This window comes from Nylanderia fulva, unplaced genomic scaffold (genome assembly GCF_048542155.1).
Source record: "Nylanderia fulva isolate GAGA-0341 unplaced genomic scaffold, ASM4854215v1 Scaffold25, whole genome shotgun sequence".
Taxonomy (NCBI): domain Eukaryota; kingdom Metazoa; phylum Arthropoda; class Insecta; order Hymenoptera; family Formicidae; genus Nylanderia; species Nylanderia fulva.
In genome coordinates this window covers 1,365,465-1,386,448 of record NW_028190314.1, presented here as the reverse complement: position 1 = coordinate 1,386,448, position 20,984 = coordinate 1,365,465, and the positions used below count along the sequence as shown (strand labels likewise).

The 20,984-nt window shown below is 31.0% G+C and overlaps 3 protein-coding genes across 9 annotated transcripts in view; 2 read left to right on the top strand and 1 right to left on the bottom strand.

The window, feature by feature from the left end:
- Positions 1-15,368, top strand: part of Picot (putative inorganic phosphate cotransporter protein picot) — a 37,133-nt gene extending 21,765 nt beyond the window's left edge. For both annotated transcript variants that reach the window (XM_029316047.2, XM_085483459.1), the window contains exons 2-8: positions 9,839-10,032; positions 10,325-10,564; positions 11,061-11,148; positions 11,506-11,732; positions 11,846-11,998; positions 12,107-12,481; positions 12,564-15,368. In XM_029316047.2, coding sequence (XP_029171880.2) covers positions 9,839-10,032; positions 10,325-10,564; positions 11,061-11,148; positions 11,506-11,732; positions 11,846-11,998; positions 12,107-12,481; positions 12,564-12,749 — 1,463 coding nt within the window. In that variant the 3' untranslated portion in view covers positions 12,750-15,368. The remainder of the gene's footprint in view (positions 1-9,838; positions 10,033-10,324; positions 10,565-11,060; positions 11,149-11,505; positions 11,733-11,845; positions 11,999-12,106; positions 12,482-12,563) is intronic.
- Positions 15,369-17,752: 2,384 nt separating this feature from the next.
- Positions 17,753-20,276, bottom strand: LOC114941115 (uncharacterized). 5 transcript variants are annotated; one of them, XM_029315999.2, is made up of 7 exons: positions 20,132-20,276; positions 19,369-19,495; positions 19,178-19,272; positions 18,892-19,089; positions 18,493-18,664; positions 18,263-18,393; positions 17,753-18,183 (listed from the first exon to the last, which is right to left on the bottom strand). In XM_029315999.2, exons 4-7 carry the CDS (start codon positions 19,007-19,009, stop codon positions 17,939-17,941), a joined length of 666 nt encoding a protein of 221 aa, XP_029171832.1. In that variant the 5' UTR covers positions 19,010-19,089; positions 19,178-19,272; positions 19,369-19,495; positions 20,132-20,276; the 3' UTR covers positions 17,753-17,938. The 5 variants fall into 5 exon arrangements, with proteins under 5 accessions (XP_029171832.1, XP_029171835.1, XP_085339588.1 ...); XM_029316002.2 differs by having other exon boundaries at positions 19,389-19,495; XM_085483462.1 differs by lacking the exon at positions 20,132-20,276 and adding an exon at positions 19,933-20,010.
- The window catches only part of LOC114941112 (T-cell immunomodulatory protein), a 4,075-nt gene continuing 3,299 nt past the window's right edge, over positions 20,209-20,984 (top strand). Inside the window, exon 1 of one of the 2 annotated variants that reach the window (XM_029315996.2) lies at positions 20,209-20,271. The gene's annotated coding sequence lies outside the window, so the exon portion shown is untranslated. Of the gene's footprint in view, positions 20,381-20,984 lie in introns of both variants that reach the window. The other variant, XM_029315994.2, reaches the window with a different exon arrangement.

Sequence of the window (20,984 nt, the reverse complement as noted above, 5' to 3'; positions counted from 1 at the left end):
GTTCTTTCGGTATTTTCGCTGAATGGGCTTTTATCGTTTATTAACGAGTCTTTGACATATGGAAAGTTGATTTCAAATTCTTTTTTTATCTCTGATCGTTAAATCAAAATATGTTTTATTATAAACATAATCACTAAAACATCATCGTCCATTAATATTTATTTATTCATCCCGGAACGATAAAAAATGTTTTAGTTTCCGTCAACTGTTCCGCATGAATATTTTTCAAAACGTCCGACAATAATATTCGAAATTGAATTTAACGTAATGTATGTTAATAATATACGACGCGTATAAATATTGAAAATTACATTTAATAATATCAATCAAAATTAATATTGGACTCTAGTGGTGAAAATAAACTTGGCAAAGTTGATTTCGACGAAACTAGCAATTGTTGACCAGTCGTTGACGAAACATCATAGCGATGGGATGTGTTTCTCTTTTAACTATTAATTTTAAATAAGATCGGTTTTATGTTGCGTTAATCTCATTTTAATTGATGGAATTCTCACTTGATGAGGACCACAACCAAATGGTCGAAACGTCGTGAAAGTATTGAATAAAATTGCTAGTTACGTCGAAATTAATTATGCCAAGTTTACATTTAGTAATATTGCTCGGTTTGAATGCCTCTTTATGAGATTCTCTTTCTTCGTATTCGTATTCTGCAAGCTCTTCGCCGCCGTTCGCGTAATCATCATGATGCTGATGTGCAGCGAGGCATGCAGATGCATACTTTGCTGTTTGCATTGCTAGGGATGCACAAACTGTATTCCTCGATATTAAACGACGCGGCTTACTTTTCATTGTACGAGCAATTTTATTTAATTAGATACGCTATGTATGTGTGTCAATGTATATCCGTGAATAAATGAAACTAATGAAATTTTAATGACTGATTAAGCATCAGTAATCTAAAAATAGAAGTTAAAATTAGTAAAATAAATATGAAAAAATTATAAAAAAATCTCTACAAATACGTTCTTCGGAACAGCTGCGAATAAAAGATATATATAAATCAATGCACTCGCTGTTCTAACAATATAATTTATATATTTAATATATTGAATAATTATATTTAATAAATGAAACTAATGAAATTTTAATGACTGATTAAGCATCAGTTCTCTAAAAACAGAAGTTAAAATTAGTAAAATAAATATGAAAAAATTATAAAAAATTTCTTCGGAACAGCTGCGAATAAAAGATATATATAAATCAATGCACTCGCTGTTCTAACAATATAATTTATATATTTAATATATTGAATAATTATATTTAATAAATGAAACTAATGAAATTTTAATGACTGATTAAGCATCAGTTCTCTAAAAATAGAAGTTAAAATTAGTCAAATAAATATAAAAAAATTATAAAAAATTTCTACAAATACGTTCTTCGGAACAGCTGCGAATAAAAGATATATATAAATCAATGCACTCGCTGTTCTAACAATATAATTTATATATTTAATATATTGAATAATTATATTTAATTATCCTTGACAAGAAAATGATTGCGCTGTCTTATTGATTATTTCATTACGTTCGCGTATTTTTTTCAGTTAAACTATCGTTCGCACATCTATATATATATATATATGCAACTGACGCATCGCACACGCGATGCGTGTAATCGTATTCACGCACGTCACGAGCGATCGTCAGACGCGTTCACGTGCACGAGACACGACTGTCACTCCTCTGCCACTTCTCCTTGTCCTTCTGCCAATTCTCGCGGTTTGCTTCTCTGGTTTTGCCTCTTTTCTTCTCTCTCTCGCGTCTTGCCTCTCCCTCGGCATTCTTTCGGCATTCTCCTCCTCTGTGTTTCGCGCGACAATATGACCGTCGCATACGCGTATGCACACACATGTGTGTACAATACACGCATTCGCACACCGACGTGCCTTCGTGGTGTATGTCGGAGCTATTTCTACCGGGCCCACGTGCTCGACGGCTGCCGACGATGCCGTAGGCGAGGACGACTTGGAAGTGCTCCGACATGATCGCACATGTGTACAAGGCACTTATACCACCGACTGACTTATTGATCGATGCTAATCCCCTGCGCGATTGTTTCTTCTTAAGGCGGCGCCATTAGCCTGAATAAACCTGTTGCGAAATCATTTTCGCGAATTAAATACTCGACAAATTTGGCAAGAGTGCCTCGGTACACGATGCAATGGGCCATTTAATTTGCGCGAGAGATTATTTCAGATAATTTTGACTTGTTGACTTTTTTTTTTTTTTTTTTTATAGAGAAGCAATTACGAATATCGAGGAATTTTTTTGCACGCGAATATTTTGAATTTGAAATTAGTCGAGTTTAATTTTAACGATGAATCATTTTTTCCTCGAAGCATTTAACTTGAACCCATAAATCTACGCGATTATGATAATCGTGGGACAATATGATTTTCAGGGTAAATTCTAAGAGAAAAATCTCTCCGTGTATTATAAATATTCGTAAAAGTTCAGAATTGTTATTTATATTAAGTACATTTTAGAGATAATTTATTTAATTTAATTTCCAAACAGAAATTTGTTTATATAATTTTATACGCTGCATATCTGACGTGTATTCTAATATACATTTTATATATGTAGTTTATTTTAATATACTATACCTCTAGAATTTTAAATATGGATTATACAAAATTATAAATAATGCATAAAATAATAAATAGAACTTTGTTGTAAATTATAAATTATTTAAAGTTTCAAATGACAAATTCTTTTCTCATACACGTTTCTTATTTGTTCCAAATTGATATGACTAATCCAATAAATATGTTTTACATTAACATGTTGAAAACACAAAATATCTTTCCCATGATTGATAGCATCGTGTCTCTAATAGATTTCTCTGTATGCTACTTCTCTCTTTTATTGCCGCATCGATAAGATTCTCACATAGCAACATAAATACGATACCTTATAATCTATCGATAGAATTCTTGAGCAATCGATATTACTTTTCTAAAACGTCGCTGATAATGTTTCTGCATACCGATGCATTTAGATGCGCTGTAAACAGCAAATTAATATAAATAACGCGTCGAATATCGCTGATGAAATGTAATTCGGGTGTCTTTGGCCGATCGTTCAGATTAAATAATGATGAATGCCGCTTATAAAGAATTGTCATGTATATGTGTGTGTGTTGTTATTGCATTGTTATAACTTCTTGTGCATTTGGCATCCGAGAGATGACATTGCGCATTTTTCCTCTCCCGAGATGCGCTCGAACGTAGGACAAAGTGCAAGATATTATAGAATCTAGGAGGAAACTCGGAAAGCGCAAATGCTCCTTTTAATACGAAAATGACATGTCAGAGCTAGGGAGTAGGTTGCGCGCCAGAATAGAGACAGGCCTAATAATATCGAATAATGCGTGACCTGTCTCTATTTTCGTTAAATGGTTCCGTTATTACGCCACGGTGTTCTATCAGCGTCGTTTAAAGATATCCGGTATATTCTATATATTTCACATCGCGACTTTAAATCTTCTTCTCTCATCGCGTGTCGGGAGTCGTGACTAGAAACATAACTTTTAAACGATCGCGATGAATTGAGATGCGAATAAAAATACGTATCTTATGTAAATTCATTATTTGTAATAGGTAATGTATCTAGATGTTTTTTTATTCAGACTATTATAAATATTTGCTATGTACAAAAAATGAATTTAAAAAAATTACACACTGCGTGTATTGTTGATCTTATATAAATTAATCATTTATAATATGTAATGGGTTTAGATTTGTTATTCTGTTGTACATTTTTTTCACAAGAAATGAATAAAAAAATACACGCAGAGTAATGACAATCTTATCAAAATTAATCATTTATATCTGGATTTTTTATTCGTTCTATTTTATAAGTTTTTTTTACCGGAAAAAATACATATTACGTAATGATTGAGAGTAAAATCAGGGCGATGTTATTGACGACATTTTGTGAAACCAGCCGAAAGAAACTCATGCATTATTAAGTATGTATAAAATAATATATACGACACCAGATGGACCGAGATGGCAACGTATTATCGTTTATCTGCATACACTTATCGCCTCATACATATATAAATGTCAAGGATCTTACTTTGCTACAATGTCTTCTTTTTTTTGTAAGCAATCGCTCAACGTCGATTGTTACTTTGTTTACGAATTTGACACGCATCACTTTCATCGCGTCGATTATAGTATTCACTCACTTTATCATCGCTTAACTCGCTTTTATTGCTGTTTTTTTTTACCGTATATAATATATAAAGTCGCGTTAATAATGTTATAGAGATGTTTATGATATAATAATTAGAGGACATTATAAATATTTCATTTACAACAATATAATAAAGGAGAGAAAGAAGATATAAACGATGCCAAATATCGACTAATTTTAAAAGCAAAACATTTTTTTAATTCGATGGAAATTTGAAATTTTCGAAAAATCACATAAAATATATAAATGTACTTTTATATAATTTCGCGTTATAAATTAAGCAATAAATAATTTAAAATAAGTAAATTAAAGCAAAAAATAAATTAATCTGCTAACGTGCGTTTAAAAGAAATATTAAACAAAAAGTTCAGGGGCGAGCAGAGAAGGAGAGACGTTAACAGAAATATGTTTAGCATTTAAAGCAATTTTTTAATGTCATGCAGTTTACGAGGTTATGGGTCATTTATGCACACGTTGGGCTGTCTCGTCCATCAGGTCTTTATTTTGGCTCTATCTCTTCCTGACCGATTTTGAAATGATCGATACTAGATACAACTAGTAAGCGCGAGAACGCGCTTGTGAAATGCAGCTCAGAGTGCATTCGGCGGTGCAGTCACGGATAAAACACGACTGGACCCGGGCCAATAAACCCTCCGCATCTTGGCCTTCATTCTCACTTATCAGCAAACTAAGCCTTTTGCTCTCTCCTCTTAGTCGTTATGCATGAATGATTAATACTCGCATATTTCAATACATATGTCTATTCGAGCAAAAAAAAACTTTGGCTTCTCGCAAACATAATCCTACACTTTTATCTTGGATTAATTCGATTGACTTGCGTAAGATCACATGCTGACAATATATTAGTTCCATTATTTACAATCGCGTAGGTGGTAAATAATTTTTTAATATGTTGAAAAAATTAATAAGTAAGTAATATTACAATATATTAATTGTGCAATTTCGAAATATATCTTTAGAGTTTTACCCAGCAAATAGTGAAATTTTATTAGTAAAATATAATAAAAAAATTAGTAAGATATATATAATATTGAAAATTCACAAAAGAGAAAGTTGTAAAAGAAAGCAATTAATGAATTTTTTATCGGAAGAATTGCATCCAAATTCCGTCGAAAAGGAAAGGAATACTATTAGTGTTATCTTAATTTGTATTTTTCAAATTGTACTTTCTAGATTTACAATTTGAATATAAACGTAATTTAAAAATAATTAAATAATACATTTACAGCACTGCTTCAGGTTTTTATATCTTAATATTCGTGCAATTTTTTAGAAAAGCTTGAAATCGAAAATAGTAATTATTGTACATAATATCGTTCAAGAAGCTATTGCATGTCGTCACATTCTTTACGAAATTCATTTATGTTATTTTTTTCTATTACTGAATATCACTATAAGAATTAATTTAAAGGAAGAAGGCGCTTATATTGAATACTAACTTTCAAGAATAATTTTTTATTTGAAAATTATACAATAATGCATCAGATGTTATAAATAAGTGAAATATTAATAGATACGTATGAAACTATCAAACTCGCAAAATGAAAATGAAACAATAATTTATACAATAATGATTTATACATGATAGTAAAACAAAATATGAGTGAACTGATATAAATGTAATTAACAGAAAATTTTTCGACGAGTGCTTCTGCGATATATTTGAGGAAAATTATGGTGCAATTTGTTTAAATTAATCAGCCCTTAGCTAATGATTCTACATGTTGACGTAATTGTGTAAGGTCAGTCGTTTGATCCCAGATAATGGGAGATCGTTTTCAAAGGAGTTCAAACAACCTCAGCGTATACATACATCGACACAATGATTTTCTCCAATTTGTTAAGCGATAAAATTGAATGCAAAAGCTTCTCGGTTATAAATAAATATAATCGTACGCGCGCAACTTTTCTAACAATAAATCGCTCACGCAATTTCTCCTAAAATTGTTGATTGTCAAGCGCACGTGTGCGAAGGGCAAGAAAATTATACATTAGTATTTTTTATATTTTTATCTTTAATGAACATATTATTTATTCGATCCAAGAAATACATAAGTAGAAATATACATAAAAGTAGTTAAGTATTTTTACGTGGAACTGTTTTTTAATGTTACATAAAAGATTTAAAAAAAAAATACACACGTTCTTAAAGTCATTTAAACCACCGAGCATAAATTTACGTAAGAAAAATGCGACCATCGCATAAAAAATTGCAAACGCTCTTCAGTTATAAGAAATAGAATGAAGTGAGTACCGCAAGTGCCGGACTTTTTAAGAGACTTTTTAAGAGGACTTTTAGCAGGCTCATTCTCAGCAGGAGGACAAGAGGGAACATAATAGATTTGGATAATTTATGCGTGGGCTAAGAGAACTGGTCGATTAAAACAGCGATGTCATCCGATGTCAATCTGACGACTTGAGCCCGATTCGGCGAACGAGAGTGTAGGCGTTGAAATTTATTCCCAGAAATACTTGCGCGAGTAATAAAGCGAATCAATTCAACTCCGAGAGACAAACGTTTCGTCGATTATTCGCCTCTTCTATCTTATTTTCCCCTAGTTGGTCTTTTGTTTGCTCTTGCTAGGAGAACGCGTTGCACTAATCTTTCTACGTGATAAGAGAACCAAGTGGAGTCTAATCGGTCGTAAAGAAGTTTTGTAACATCGCTCGAAAGGGAAGGAAAGAGAAGAAAAAAAGGAAGGAGAAGTCGTTTGTTTTGTGACGTAGTGTCAAAGTAACTATTAGTAATTGTTAACATAACACATATAAAAGCTGTAATGATAAGCATAAAACAAGATATATATATATATGTACACACTGGATGTAGCAACAAGATATTCACATATAAAGCGTTTCTATTCACGAAGCGTTAATAGTTTTCAAGTTTTTGAAAAAATTCTCAAGTCAGTCAGTGATTATGTATACTTTATTCAAGAAAAGTTTTTTAAGTTAGCTTTATTTTATACAATTTTAACTTCTGACGTTTTTAGTTATTATGGCACCAATTATCTATTATATAATGTTAAATGAATCAGAATTTAAAACATTTCAAAAATATATAAAATACTGAAAAGAATTTTTCCTTAACAAAAAATTGAAATTTTTCAAGAAATTATTTCAGGAAATTCTTTCATTTAATTATAACACAAATAATATGCCAAAAAAATTTTTGTGTTCAAAATTCATTTCCCGAAATAAACGATTACGTTAGCGATTATATTCCATCAAATATGACTCACTGCATTAAATCGGTAATATAAACATTGTAAATCTTGATGTCCTCTTTGTGTCAGTTTTTAAACAAGAACGTTTAATGCTTTTCATAATTCTTTGTGCTAACGTTAATTTTACTGTAGACGATAATTCGAGAGAGATATACATTCTTCGAGATGTTTCTCGCGGCGGTATAGAATCAATTGCATTTACGAACATTCATTTGAAATTGATTTGATAAAGCGAAATGAACTTTTGATTAGCTTTACGGTCAATCAGTCATTCCGATCGAAGCAAATCGTAACAATCTTTAAATAGCAATCGTCTGGCGATCAAATAAAGTTTGCGCAAACAATAGTTGAAAGACGAGGGTATTGGGAATAAATAAATATCGGGATTATTTATTCTAATTTTTCTGTATAAATTAAAAATTAATTTTTTCTCATAAAATATATGACAAGAATTGTAGTATAAAAATTGCAGCAAATTATTACGCGTTTATTACCTTAAGCATATATCTTATTAAAGTAGGTTGATATACTACGTTACGGCTTACGTTAAAAAAAAGACCATAAGAATGATATTGATAACGTGTGACGTAAACGGATTATTAGCGTGAACGCGTCAAAAGCAGAACGAAGAACCGTCGCGAATCCGAAATGACGTTTTATTAGTTATATCATCGGTAACACGATTTCGAACTCGCGATGGAAAAGTACTGCATCGAGATTGTTCGTACAGTGACCTTTAATGTTTGTCTTCTTCCAAGAAAAACTTGAACACTCATCAATATATACGGAATTATATGCACGAACGCCCCTTGGACATCTTATTTTGCAGCGTTAATTGGTGATCGATTATGACAAAAAGTCGAGCTTCTTACGTCAACTTTGATTAGGCGCGTCGTGTAGTTTGTGGTTTATTGATATACATATAGAATGTATCACAGATCTCTCTTGCGTGTACTTTGCTCTTGTGTACGTAATTCGTGTGCGCGAGCGTGAATTCTTGATAATTGTCAACAATGAAGGCATCTACGACACTTATATACGGCCGTACATATACACATCACGCCCGATTACGATCTAATGACTCATCTGTTTCATTGATTGTCAAAGCTCACCTGTTGCATGCGTGACAAAATTTCCAAGAGTAGGCGCGGAATACACGCGAATTTTATCAATTCAACATCGTGCGATTTAAACTGCTGTCATTCTGATTCGACTATGAAAGAAAATAAATGTCTATATATTTTCTGAGAGAAATTTTTTATCTATTATTTTTATCTACTATAAATTATCTATAATATTTTTACCTATTTTTCTAATTAATATTTTAATATTATAATAGAATATAATTTTTATAATATATATTTTATAATAAATTTTTAAATTAATATATTTTATTATATAAATTATATATAAATTAATATTATATATTAATATATTATATTATTATATATTATATATTATATTAATATATTATATTATATATTATATTAATATAGTATATTAATATATTATATATTATATTAATATATTTTAATAATATATTAATATATTATAATTATATATTAAAAGACATCTGACAATCTGAGTGAGACTGACAATGAGACTCGATGTCTCTTCGTGATGTGTCTAGTAGTACATACTGTTAGTATTTATATTAACGACGGTTCCTTCCGTTGATAGTTTGCAGCTTTCAATTGACTCGAGTAATATCTCTTGTGGCGTAACCTCGGCATTGGACCCGTCATTCGTCCTTCGGTTATTTCCGTGAAAATTTGGCAGAGTATCTGCTAATACGCGATGGCAGGACACGTTCCGGCGAATATCTAAGGAGCGCCAATTAACATATGTCATAGTTATTTTTCATTCGATTTTATCGCAATCATATTTAGAAGACATGTTGTAGAGAAAGACACGTGTATTCATATAATTATTATAAAACGATATGACTTTATATAAACAAGACAATATACCAAGCGTTTCAAAATGTTGTTCGTCCTCAAACATATAATGACGGATTCTACAATCAATCTGTAATCGATATTTCTCAACTGAAAATTGATTCCAGCTTGGGACTGCTAAAAAATTTCACTTTCCAAAGTTTTTTTTCGATGCATGATTACATTTTTTTTTTTAATAAAAATATCCGAATATATAATAGCCTAAGCCTACTATATATTTTTAGAAATAATTTCTACAGAAAAATTGACTTCCAATTTGCAAGATTCAAGATGCAAATTTTTCAAATGTGTATTTAGAAATAAAGGAGTATTGCATGAGATTTATTACGCGATATTTCATCTGTCTGCAATTAATATTATACATTCCTGGCATGCAATGGTAATAATTAATGTCTTCTCTTTCTTTCAGCTTTAATGGGAAAACGTCACATGGTGACATTCATGATATTCCTCGGTATGGCAAATGCCTACATAATGAGGACCAACATGTCCGTGGCCATCGTCGCGATGGTCAATCATACGGCCACCCAGGGTGAGAAGGTGAAGGAAGTCATGAATGAGTGCGGAGATCTCATCACCAATGAAACCGAAAATGCTCAACGTGTAAGTACGCGAAGCACTCTCTGAAGAAGAGGAGTCGCGTATTAAAAGAATTTAAAGAAAGAGACTAGAAAATATTTACTTAAATATATTTAATATATTTAAGAATCATTTATTTAAATATATTAAATATATTTATTTAGGTAAATATTTTCTAGTTTCTTTCTTAAATTCTCATACGCGACTCCTCCAAAAATATATTTTATTCAAGAATATATTTAATATATTTGTAATATATGTATATTAAAATATTAATATAGAATATATTTAAATAAATGATTCTTCGCTATTGTAGAGCGCCGATGGACCCTTTATATGGGACAGTAAGGAACAAGGCTATCTGTTGAGCTCGTTCTTCTGGGGCTACGTGATCACGCAAATACCGTTTGGCATACTCGCTAAACGCTATGGTGCCAAATACTTCCTTGGGATCGGTATGCTGATCAATTCGATCTTCGGACTGCTAGTCCCCGCGTCCGCGTACTGGGGATATTGGTGGCTGATGGCCATTCGCTTTATCCAGGGTTTAGGAGAGGTAAGTAATGTTTCGAAAATCCTTTACCGTTATATAGTAACACGATAGTTTGATTGAGACTCAAGAAGAGAGAGCGAAGATGAGAATGTGTGATGTTTCGGGATCGGTTATCTATTGTTTGAGTCCGTACACATTGCTATTTGCAAACAGAAGTTCTCTAAGTTCATTTTCTCGTAAGTATATAAATTATTCTGAATTTATTACACTGGAAAATTTGATAAAAAAGGATATACATTCACATTATGAGGGTCGTGCCCTTTATTTTAGCTCTTCTTCTGATATATTAAAAAATTTGTATAATTAATAAAAACAAGTAAAAGATGAGTCTCTCTCTCTCTGTTTATATACAGAGATAGAGATTTATTAGCATATAGTATTAGTCTTACAATTAGTTAAGATTATAAAGGATTACTGATCCATTGAAGTGTGAACGTTTTTTGATTGTACGGGTGTATTTCCTTTTCCCCCCATAGGAATGGATTAATCCCTATTGCAGGGTCCGATTGTGCCTTGCACGCACGCACTGCTGGCGAAGTGGATACCACCGAATGAACGGAGCAGGATGGGTGCCTTCGTCTATGCTGGTAAGCTCGTTCAATGCGATCTTTTATGTAGCGATTTATTGAACGCGTACCAAGTCGAGAGCTAATCCTCCGCGCGAGTGTCCTTCCTCTCTGGAGCAATTTCGATGCATCGGGTCAAACGCTACTGTGTTGTGTGTACGCGCGCTTCTTGCTGCGACGGACTGCGTGGACCAGATTTTTTCAATTTTCCGAGTTATCTTTTTTTTTGGCAACTCTTTTTCTCCCTTTCTATCTCTCTCACATGATTTTCTTTCATTGGTAAAAAAAAAGGAGAGGAGTCTGGCGAGAAAAAGAGATCCAGGCGTCTGATAACGATTGCTAATCACATTTTTTTTATCTTTATTCCCGACCTTATAGGTGCACAGTTTGGTACGATAATTTCTATGCCGTTGAGCGGTTTATTAGCTGATTGGGACTTCGTAGGCGGTTGGCCGTCTATTTTTTACGTATTCGGCGCAGTCGGTACCATCTGGTGCATCGCGTTTCTGCTATGGGTCTATGAGGATCCTGAGAAACATCCATCGATTACAGAGGATGAAAAGAAATACATACTCAGTTCTCTTTGGGGTAGCGCCGGCATATCTGTAAGTTTTCGCACTTTTCTCCATTCTCTTTTGCGATATTGCGACTGATTGAATGTGTTTTAATTCAATTTTCTGTCTGTAAATTGTGCAAATTAATCTTGCTTACTCTATAGTCATCGCCTCCTGTGCCATGGACGTCCATTGCAACTTCCTTACCGTTCTGGGCTATCTTGATAGCGCACATGGGTCACAATTATGGATACGAGACACTGATGACCCAACTTCCGACATTCATGAAACAGATTCTCCATTTCAGTATCAAAAATGTGAGTAAAATTTTACTTGTGAAGGAGATATTCAAGTTAAACGATAAAAAAATGTTTTAATATAATACTTTTTCAGAATAAAATTTATAATGCCGTTTTGTATTTCAGAATGGTTTCTTTTCTGCGCTTCCATATCTCGCCATGTGGCTCTTCTCAATTGTTATTTCTCATGTCGCCGATTGGATGATTTCTTCAGGAAAATTCTCTCATACAACGACCCGCAAGATTGTCAACAGTCTCGGCCAATATGCACCGGCTATAGCGTTGATTGCTGCATCATACACCGGTTGTAATGCCTGGGCAACCATCTCCATCATCACAATAGGAGTCGGTCTGAATAGCGCTATTTATTCTGGTTTTAAAGTAAATCATCTCGATATTTCGCCGAGATTTGCCGGAATTTTAATGTCCTTTACCAATTGTATTGCAAATCTCGCTGGGCTTCTCGCGCCAATCACTGTTGGACAGATCATCGATACTTCGGTAATTAAAATAATTTTTTTAAAGCTGAAAGTTAAGCAATTAGAATTTATCAAATAATAATCTACACGTTACTGTATTTCAGCCAACGCAAGCAAAATGGAGAATTGTATTCATGATCTGCGCTGGTATTTACATTTTGTGTGCCACATTTTACGTATTTTGCGGTTCTGGGCAGAGGCAAAAATGGGATAATCCGGATAAAGACGATGACAGAAGCGAGAAGAAACAGCTGGAAGGTGTACAAGTTGTCGGCGAAACTCAACATTGACAAGTAGATATTTTATCGATAAGATAGTGGCGATACGAAAGAAAATCGACACTGTCCACGTGACGATTGTGTCCATTTCTGCCTGCGTACATTCATTCCCTCCCTAATATTTAGAAATTCAAAACGAATGTACATTAAGATAACATTTAAGTTTAATCTCAAAATTATTCTTTCTTTTTTACCATAAAGAAATACAAAATTTTTCATAGTAGGAATTATATATCGCAATCATATTATAGGTTTTCATACTTTTGTACTCGATTGCAAGAGTAATATACCAATTGTTGTAGCATTGCAGTATGTATGTTTCATGTAAAGGACGATTTGTATGCGTGTGAAACAGAAAGAAAGAAAGAGAGATAGAGAGAGAGAAAGAGAAAGAGAGAGAGAGAATGAAATATATATATATATATACTCATAGCTGAACTATTGTTACAGACTTGGTTCATTTGTCATCTGTTATATTTTATAATTTATCATTTTTTACATAATTTCGTGTATTATGTAGAATTAGAAAAAGTCGCAATTCTAAGAATTGGCATATTAGAGAAACGATGGAAGAGATGATTCTAAAAAAATATTTAAAAAGTTGAAAAAAAAGAAAACTATTGCTTGTAGATAAGCGAATTTCATAAATTTGCCAGAAATGTCATGACAAAAGAATCAATACAGGTAGAACGATTAAAAAAATAGCGTTCACGAAATTGTTTCTTGAAGTCAATTTATACAATTCTACATAGATCTTTAAGTCGAATCCAATATTACTTTAAATATATGAGAGCGAAATAATCATTAAGCTTTTTAAAGCGTGACATCAAATTTGTTTGCAGTATGCTTGGCGATCTTTGCATAACACTACGATAAAACTGATAAGTTATATGTTTCAAAATGCAAATTTTGATTTGCATAGTGAGCATACTATTCATTTATCAGATACTGACTCTTTGTCAGTTTCGAAGAAAAACTTATCATAATCTTAGTCTTCCATTTTGTAACACAAAGCGCACATTTTATTACTATAAAATACGATATGTATGCATTGACATTCACATATGGGATAATTTAAATAGATTTATCAGAAATAATGCAGAGGAATATCGTAGTGTTTTTTCTTGTTGCGCTTATCTTCAAGTTAGATAGTTTGCGTTTGTAATTTGACAAACTTGTGGCAGCAGTATTAGAACAAAGATCCTCTTATTCTTCATGCTTTTTGTTACATCACTTTTTATCGTAACTACAACCATTTTGTATTGTACGTGCGATCTGTAAATGAGAAAGAGTATGAAAGGAAGGTTCTCAAATCTCATTTGGGAGACTTCATCTCAAATCCAGTTGCTAGCAGTGTATGTATAATACAATAATGGTGTTTATACATATTGTAGATATTTGCGCATAAAAGTCTTATTAGATATACATATAAGATAAATATTAGATGAATTATATAGCATAGATATTTATATAGTGTTTACCAAGAATGGAGAAAGATCATTATCTCTTGATTGTACCAAGAAATAGAAGTCGTCAAACAAAAAAGGATTCTACCTGTATAATGAAATGCATTTTTTTGTAATTGATAAGTCTCTCTTTTCCTTAAAAGCCGCACAAAGTAAACAATTTTGACGATTTTTGCTCTTTTTGTACGAGTTTGGATATATCGAGGCTATATTTTTTGTAATCAACATTATTGTTGATGAAATTTATCCTTGATGAAATACGTAATCGCGCAAAACGAATTAAATTTATACATATCTTGAACAAGCACTTTGTTCTATAAGTTCTTAAGTTTTTAAGTTTTAAGAGAGAATAAGAATACCCTTATACACATTATACTCGAAATCTTTTCACTCGCGAGAATGAAATGAAATCGAATTGCCTAAAACTTATAAGAATTATTAAACAATATTTATATCACGAACATTCATCTGTATTGATTTATTCATCTTGCGACATTATTTTGCATAAACTTTGCGTAAAGGCGTAGAAACTAAACTTAGACAGCTACATTAGCATTGCAAATAGAGAGTAATCTTCTAATGCAAGTATCCTGTGATCGTTATATTTAAAAAAGTGCCTTCAAACACAAGTTGCGTTTTTTCTTTTTCACGCATAATGCATTATTAAAAAAAATGTTTGCGTTATTCTGACAGGAAACATACCAAAGTATCTGTGAAATTTATTCCATACATGTTACAAGTATATTTAAATTTTCATACAAGCCTGAAGAATTAATTGTAAATTATTTTACCGTATTTTTGCTATAGTTTTAACAACAATTAATTGTGATTGTAAATCTATTCGGAAACACGTTTATCAGAAGAGTCATGCAACGAAGAAGTCATCCAATATTAAAAAAAGTATGATAAAATAATACAATGCAAAATTTCGCAAAATCCATATGTTTATACAAATATTTATATATAATGTAAATAAAAACAATATGCGATCTTCTAGCGATATTACAACATTAAAAATATTTTTATTGTTGGGATTGTAAAATAGAAAACAATATATATATATATATATATATATATATATATATATATGTGATAATAGGACTTCAAATAAATAAAATAACATCAAGATACAGCCGTGATAAACTGCTGTTGGCTATTTATATTATTTTGAAATATTTTTATTAAATCCTATTCTTTTTGCTTAGATTTAGAGTGCGCTTTCTTTGTAACAAGACAAAGTTTATATGTCTACAAATAAAATGTTAATTGCATGCTTTAATTTACACATACATGATATATATTACAATATAAACATGTATCAATATGTCAAGCATTGAATAATAAGAAAAAATATAAAAGAATATAATAATCGGAATAATTGAAAATTATTAAGACTATATTAGGAGAATAGAAGTTGCGAAAATTTCAAGATGTATAATTTTAGAGATGCATGGTGTTGGAAAGAGAGAATAAGATGCAATGATATTTTCATATTATGTAATCAATTGATATGAATAATATTTTTTTTATTCCTACAATGTACTATAATTGTTCTCTATTATCTAGTCTAATTTTTATATTTTTAAATCTGAGAATATTTTATCTTATGTTTCTTCTTCAATTATTTGCGAATTAGTATATTACATATTTGTCATAAAATATACATTCGTATGTAGCATTATATGAGATATAAAAGGAATAAAAATAATAAAATAAGTTATGAAAAAATTAATAAAAGAAACTAATTTTAAAATTAAAATCTTTGAAGAACAAATATTACGCACTTCCGTTCATGCGCACAATCTTATCTCGAATGATACTCGATTTTGACTCGTGTAGTAACTAGTAACATATGTGTCATTAAAGGTACCTTTTCATGCGTCGCTCATCGCTCGTTTTGAGCGATAAAAAAGTCACGTGACTGGATTTGTCGCTAGCGACTAATATCAAACATGAAAAGGGTTTTCCAGCGACGCGATTTTAATGTAGTAGCGTCAGCTGAAGAATTCCATACAGGTGCTCCAAAATATATATAATCGCACAATGTCACAATCAGAAAAATATAATTGGATAACGGAGTGTGCAAAAATTATAAATAATCATAATATGAGAGAAAGGAGAAAAAGATTAGCGATATCGGCAGTTATTTTTGATTTAATAGAAAAAAGGAAACGACCTTATACTAGAAAAGAGTTTTAGATTAATCCATTGTTTCAAATGAGACGCGAACATGGATTTTATAATGCAATTTTACCCACAGTTTCACAGCAAATAAGTACATTTAGAAATTACTTTCGTATGAATTCAATTCAACTTGAAGAGTTATTATACAAAGTAGCACCTTTAATCACAAAACAAGTATTAACTCGAAAACCAATATCTGCCAGTGAAAGATTATGCATGACATTAAGGTAAGTTGAAAACACAATAAATAAAAAATAAAGTTAGAATATGTTATTTATATTTAAAATATTTATTATAAATATTTCTTATAGGTTTCTTGCTTCTGGTGATTCAATGACTTCCATGAGCTACCAATATCTCCTCGGACTAACCACAGTTAGCAATATTATTTCAGAAACTTGTGATGCATTGTGGTCTGTTCTTTCTAAACATGTTCTTCCATATCCTTTTACAAAAGAGAAATGGTTAAATATTTCTAAAGAGTTCGAAGAGGTATGGAATTTTAACCATTGTATAGGAGCTATTGATGGTAAACATGTTGTTATTCAAGTAAGTTACTGAAAAAATTTAAAATAGATTTTTATTTTTAGAGGACTTTTATTTTTAAAATAATCACTATATTATTTTTTTCAGTGTCCTGAAAATGCAGGATCATCATATTTTAATTATAAAAACAGTCACAGTTTTGTTTTGCTTGCTGTTTGTGATGCAAACTATATTTTTACTTTTGTGGATATTGGAGCCTATGGACGTCGCAGTGATGGTGGAATATTTAGAGACTCCTTTCTTGGCCAAAAATTCAGAACCAATGAAATGAATGTACCTGATCCAAAACCATTTTATTTCGAAGGAAACTCTATGCCTTACGTGCTAGTTGGAGACGAAGCTTTTCCACTTACTGAGTATTTAATGAGGCCTTTCCCAGGAAAACAAGGTTTGAATCAGGACAAAATTATTTACAATTATCGTCTTAGTCGAGCAAGGAGGACCATTGAAAATGCTTTTGGCATTTTATCAAGTCAATGGAGAATTTTAAGAAGACCAATAAATTGTTCAATTGAAACAGCAATGAAAATAGTACAAGCTATTGTGTGTCTTCATAATTATATTCGTATACAAGATATTGGAGTCAATGAATATAACACTGAAAACATGGTTGATCGAGATGGTTGCGATGGTTTAATAGAAGGTTCCTGGAGGAGAAATATAGACATTAATTCTGCTTTTCAAGATATAAGAAGGTGTAGTACAAATAACAGTTCTCGGAAAGCTGCAAGAATTCGGGATGACTTTTGTGAATACTTTAATAGCGAGGGAGCAATACCTTGGCAATTTCAACACTGTTGATAAACAAAGGAATAAATATTTCATTTTATAACGTTTATACTGTATTTTGTATGTAATTTTAACATTTTAATAAATTTTGTATTTAACACATAAAACAAAATATAATTTCACGCTTTATTATCTCCATAATTTAAATAAAAACTAAGTTTAATTTAAAGTACAAAATTTTTGTTAAGCTAATTTAATATTTAAGTTAATATTTCATTAATATCTTTGGTTTTCTTTTAACATTTCGTAAGACATATTTAAATATCGTTGCATCCATCCATTTTGTTTTTCTGGCGATAACTTTCTTAAGTTATGACCAAACAGTTTTAAGAACGCATCTATATGGTCTTCTTGAGGGGGTGGTGGAAGAACAATGTCAGGAGGTGGTTGACATAAAGCGTCTGCTATACGTTCTAAGTAACTGTTTTGTGACTCTGCTCGCCTTCTCTTTCTTACATGATCTTGAAAAAAAAAATAATTTAAAAACCATTTTCTTCTAATTTCAAAATTTTAAAATAAACTGTGATAATTATTCAATACTTCCTAATATACTCGTATCTTGACTATCTTCATTATTAGTAACTTCTAACATATTCGCATCTTGGCAATCTAATTCATTATCATTCTCGATAATACTGTTGCTGTCTCCATCGTTAATATTAGAAATCGTACTGTAAAGAAATAAAATTTATTATTTTATATAAAAAAATTAATACAAAAATAATTTTCTAGTATTAAAAATAATGAAATCATACAAATGCATTATTAACCTTTTCTGTAAGCAACTATCTCGAAGGAATTCCATACTTTTATAATGTTTCCATTTGCTCATGTTGCTTTTGGAAGCAGATCCACTTGGTAGTTTCTCAGCGTTCACAAGTCTCCTATAAGTGTCGTGAAAATTCTTGAACTTGCTTTTACATCCAGCTGCGCTTAATTTCCCTGTAAAAACATTCTGTTTTAATATATTTTTTTTAATTCTTGAGGCTTCCACGGGTACTATCTTCAAGTTTGCTGAGTGTTTCGCGGGTTATCTCCATGTGTAAGTTCATCCTTGGATGCTATGGATGCTTGGATAGTATCCAAGGATGAACTTACACACGGAGATAAAACCCGCGAAACACTCAGCATATTTTTTTAATATTATAAATAATAGACATTTATATAACCATTAAAAGTTTGAGAAACTTCTTCCCACAAAGCTCTTGTAATTCTGCAATTTCTTTGAATGAGAGGTAATCTAAAATTCCATAGTGGTTCTCTGCATTGGACTTCTAATATTAGCATCTCCTCCTCCTCAAGTGACAGTTTTTCCTTTGCGCTCTTTTGATTGGAATTTCTATTATTATTAATGGATCAAATATTCTCTGAAACAAAAAATAAAATGTATATCATACAAACATAATATGTATAACTTCTCATTTATAATGTTTTAAAACTTCAAGAATTTATTACATTTATTTGACCTTGATTATCACCATGAAAAGGTACAGATGCTATTGTTTCAGCGTCCTGTGTCAAGCTTCTTCTAACAATAGTTTCTCCATCGTCTAAAAAAACATTATTAAAAAAACATCAGATTTAATAATTTTTGTAATTAACTTAAGTAAAATATATATATATATATATATATATATATAAAATACCTAATACAGGGTAAAAGTACAAATTATCATCTGTAATGAAATTAGAATATCCTTGAAGACACTCATGGCTGGGTACTTCGTCCTCATTACATATGGTTTCACATAATCCACACGTTTGAACACGAGACTACAAAAAATATTTTAGAAAATATCTTATATAACAAATATTTTATTTACTTCAATGTTTTTTTGCGTACGTTACATAAAATATTATTACTGACATAACTTATATGATTAAAAATAACAGATTTATATTTATATGTAAAACAAGATATGTTAAAGTGTTGCTCGAAATTGACCTTTCTCAATTTATGTTTACTTATAATGTTAAAGACATAATAATGTCCTTAATTAAGGGGATGCTGGAGTTGTGCAGGGACTTTTGTCGTATATAATCTCGAACACGAGCAATATTTGCTTCATGTAAAAATTCTACAGTTTGTGTTATGTGCAAAATAAGAGTCAGCGTATGCACGAGACAACATATCTGAACAATATCGTGCAATTGGAACTAAGGTTAAAAGCCTAGAAAAAAAGAAAAATGTACTTAAAATTTTGTACAACCTTCGCATACGCTGGCTCTTATTTTGCGCATAACAAACTGTAGAATTTTTACATGAAGCAAATTTGCTCATATTCAAGGTTATGTACAACAAAAGTCTCTGCACAGCTCCAGCATCCCCTTAATATTAATAATAATATTTTTATAATAATATATATGTACATGTTTATTATATTCATCAAACAATATTATTATACTTACCATTTCGATATCCATTCAAATCTTTATCGCTCGCTAATATCGCTTGTAGTTGGAAAAATCGAACTACATTTCACGTCGCTAGCGACTTACATGACGTCATCACATCGCAGAAAACGAGCGTCGAGCGACAGCATGAAAAGGTACCTTAACTGTCAGATACGATAAATTCATAAGTGTTGCACAACGGATGTAAGTTTTTTTATTATATCCAGTGAAAACATTGAATTTTGATCAGTAACATTTTTAAATGTAAGTATATGAACATTATGAAAAATTTTTCTATATTTTATAGAGCTTCGTTCTTTCTATTCGTACATATTTTTTTCTAGTTTACTATTTTAGGTTAAGTAAACTTGTAGACTTGTAAAAGAGTTCTTTGTTCATTAATTATTGCAAATTAATACTTTACGAATTTTATTTTGATTATATGCCTCTCTGTGTGAAAAGATCATTATAAAATTATAATAATCATTTCAGTAATTTTTTTCTACGTCGCTAACATATAACCAAACATTTTTGTTATCTTTCATAATCATTGTTTTTAGAATCCTTATCTTTTCGAAATTAATATTGATTTAGGTCCTCCATAATTTTAGAAAGATGGACTCAATAATTTTTTTGCCAACATATAATCAAATTAATTATTTTTCATCTTTTATAATCTTTCCTTAAAATATCACTCTTAATATCCTTATCTTTTCAAGATTGACATTGATTCCTACAATGTAGGAAAGAAGGCAAAAACATTTTATTATATCACATATTAAGAAAAAAGATGAAATGTATTTTTGACAAGATTGTTTTAATATTATAAGAATCTTCTGCGATTAATTTTCGCTTCTTTGTTTTTATG

Bases quoted from the DNA above. Each gene is read 5' to 3' on its own strand.
- LOC114941115 (XM_029315999.2), bottom strand. From the start codon at position 19,009: ATGCTAATATTAGAAGTCCAATGCAGAGAACCACTATGGAATTTTAGA. The intron at 18,665-18,891 runs GTTATATAAATG...ATGTTTTTACAG, and splicing joins AGTTTCTCAAACTTTTAATG to GGAAATTAAGCGCAGCTGGA. The intron at 18,184-18,262 runs GTATTGAATAAT...TTTTTTTTCAAG, and splicing joins AGATACGAGTATATTAGGAA to ATCATGTAAGAAAGAGAAGG.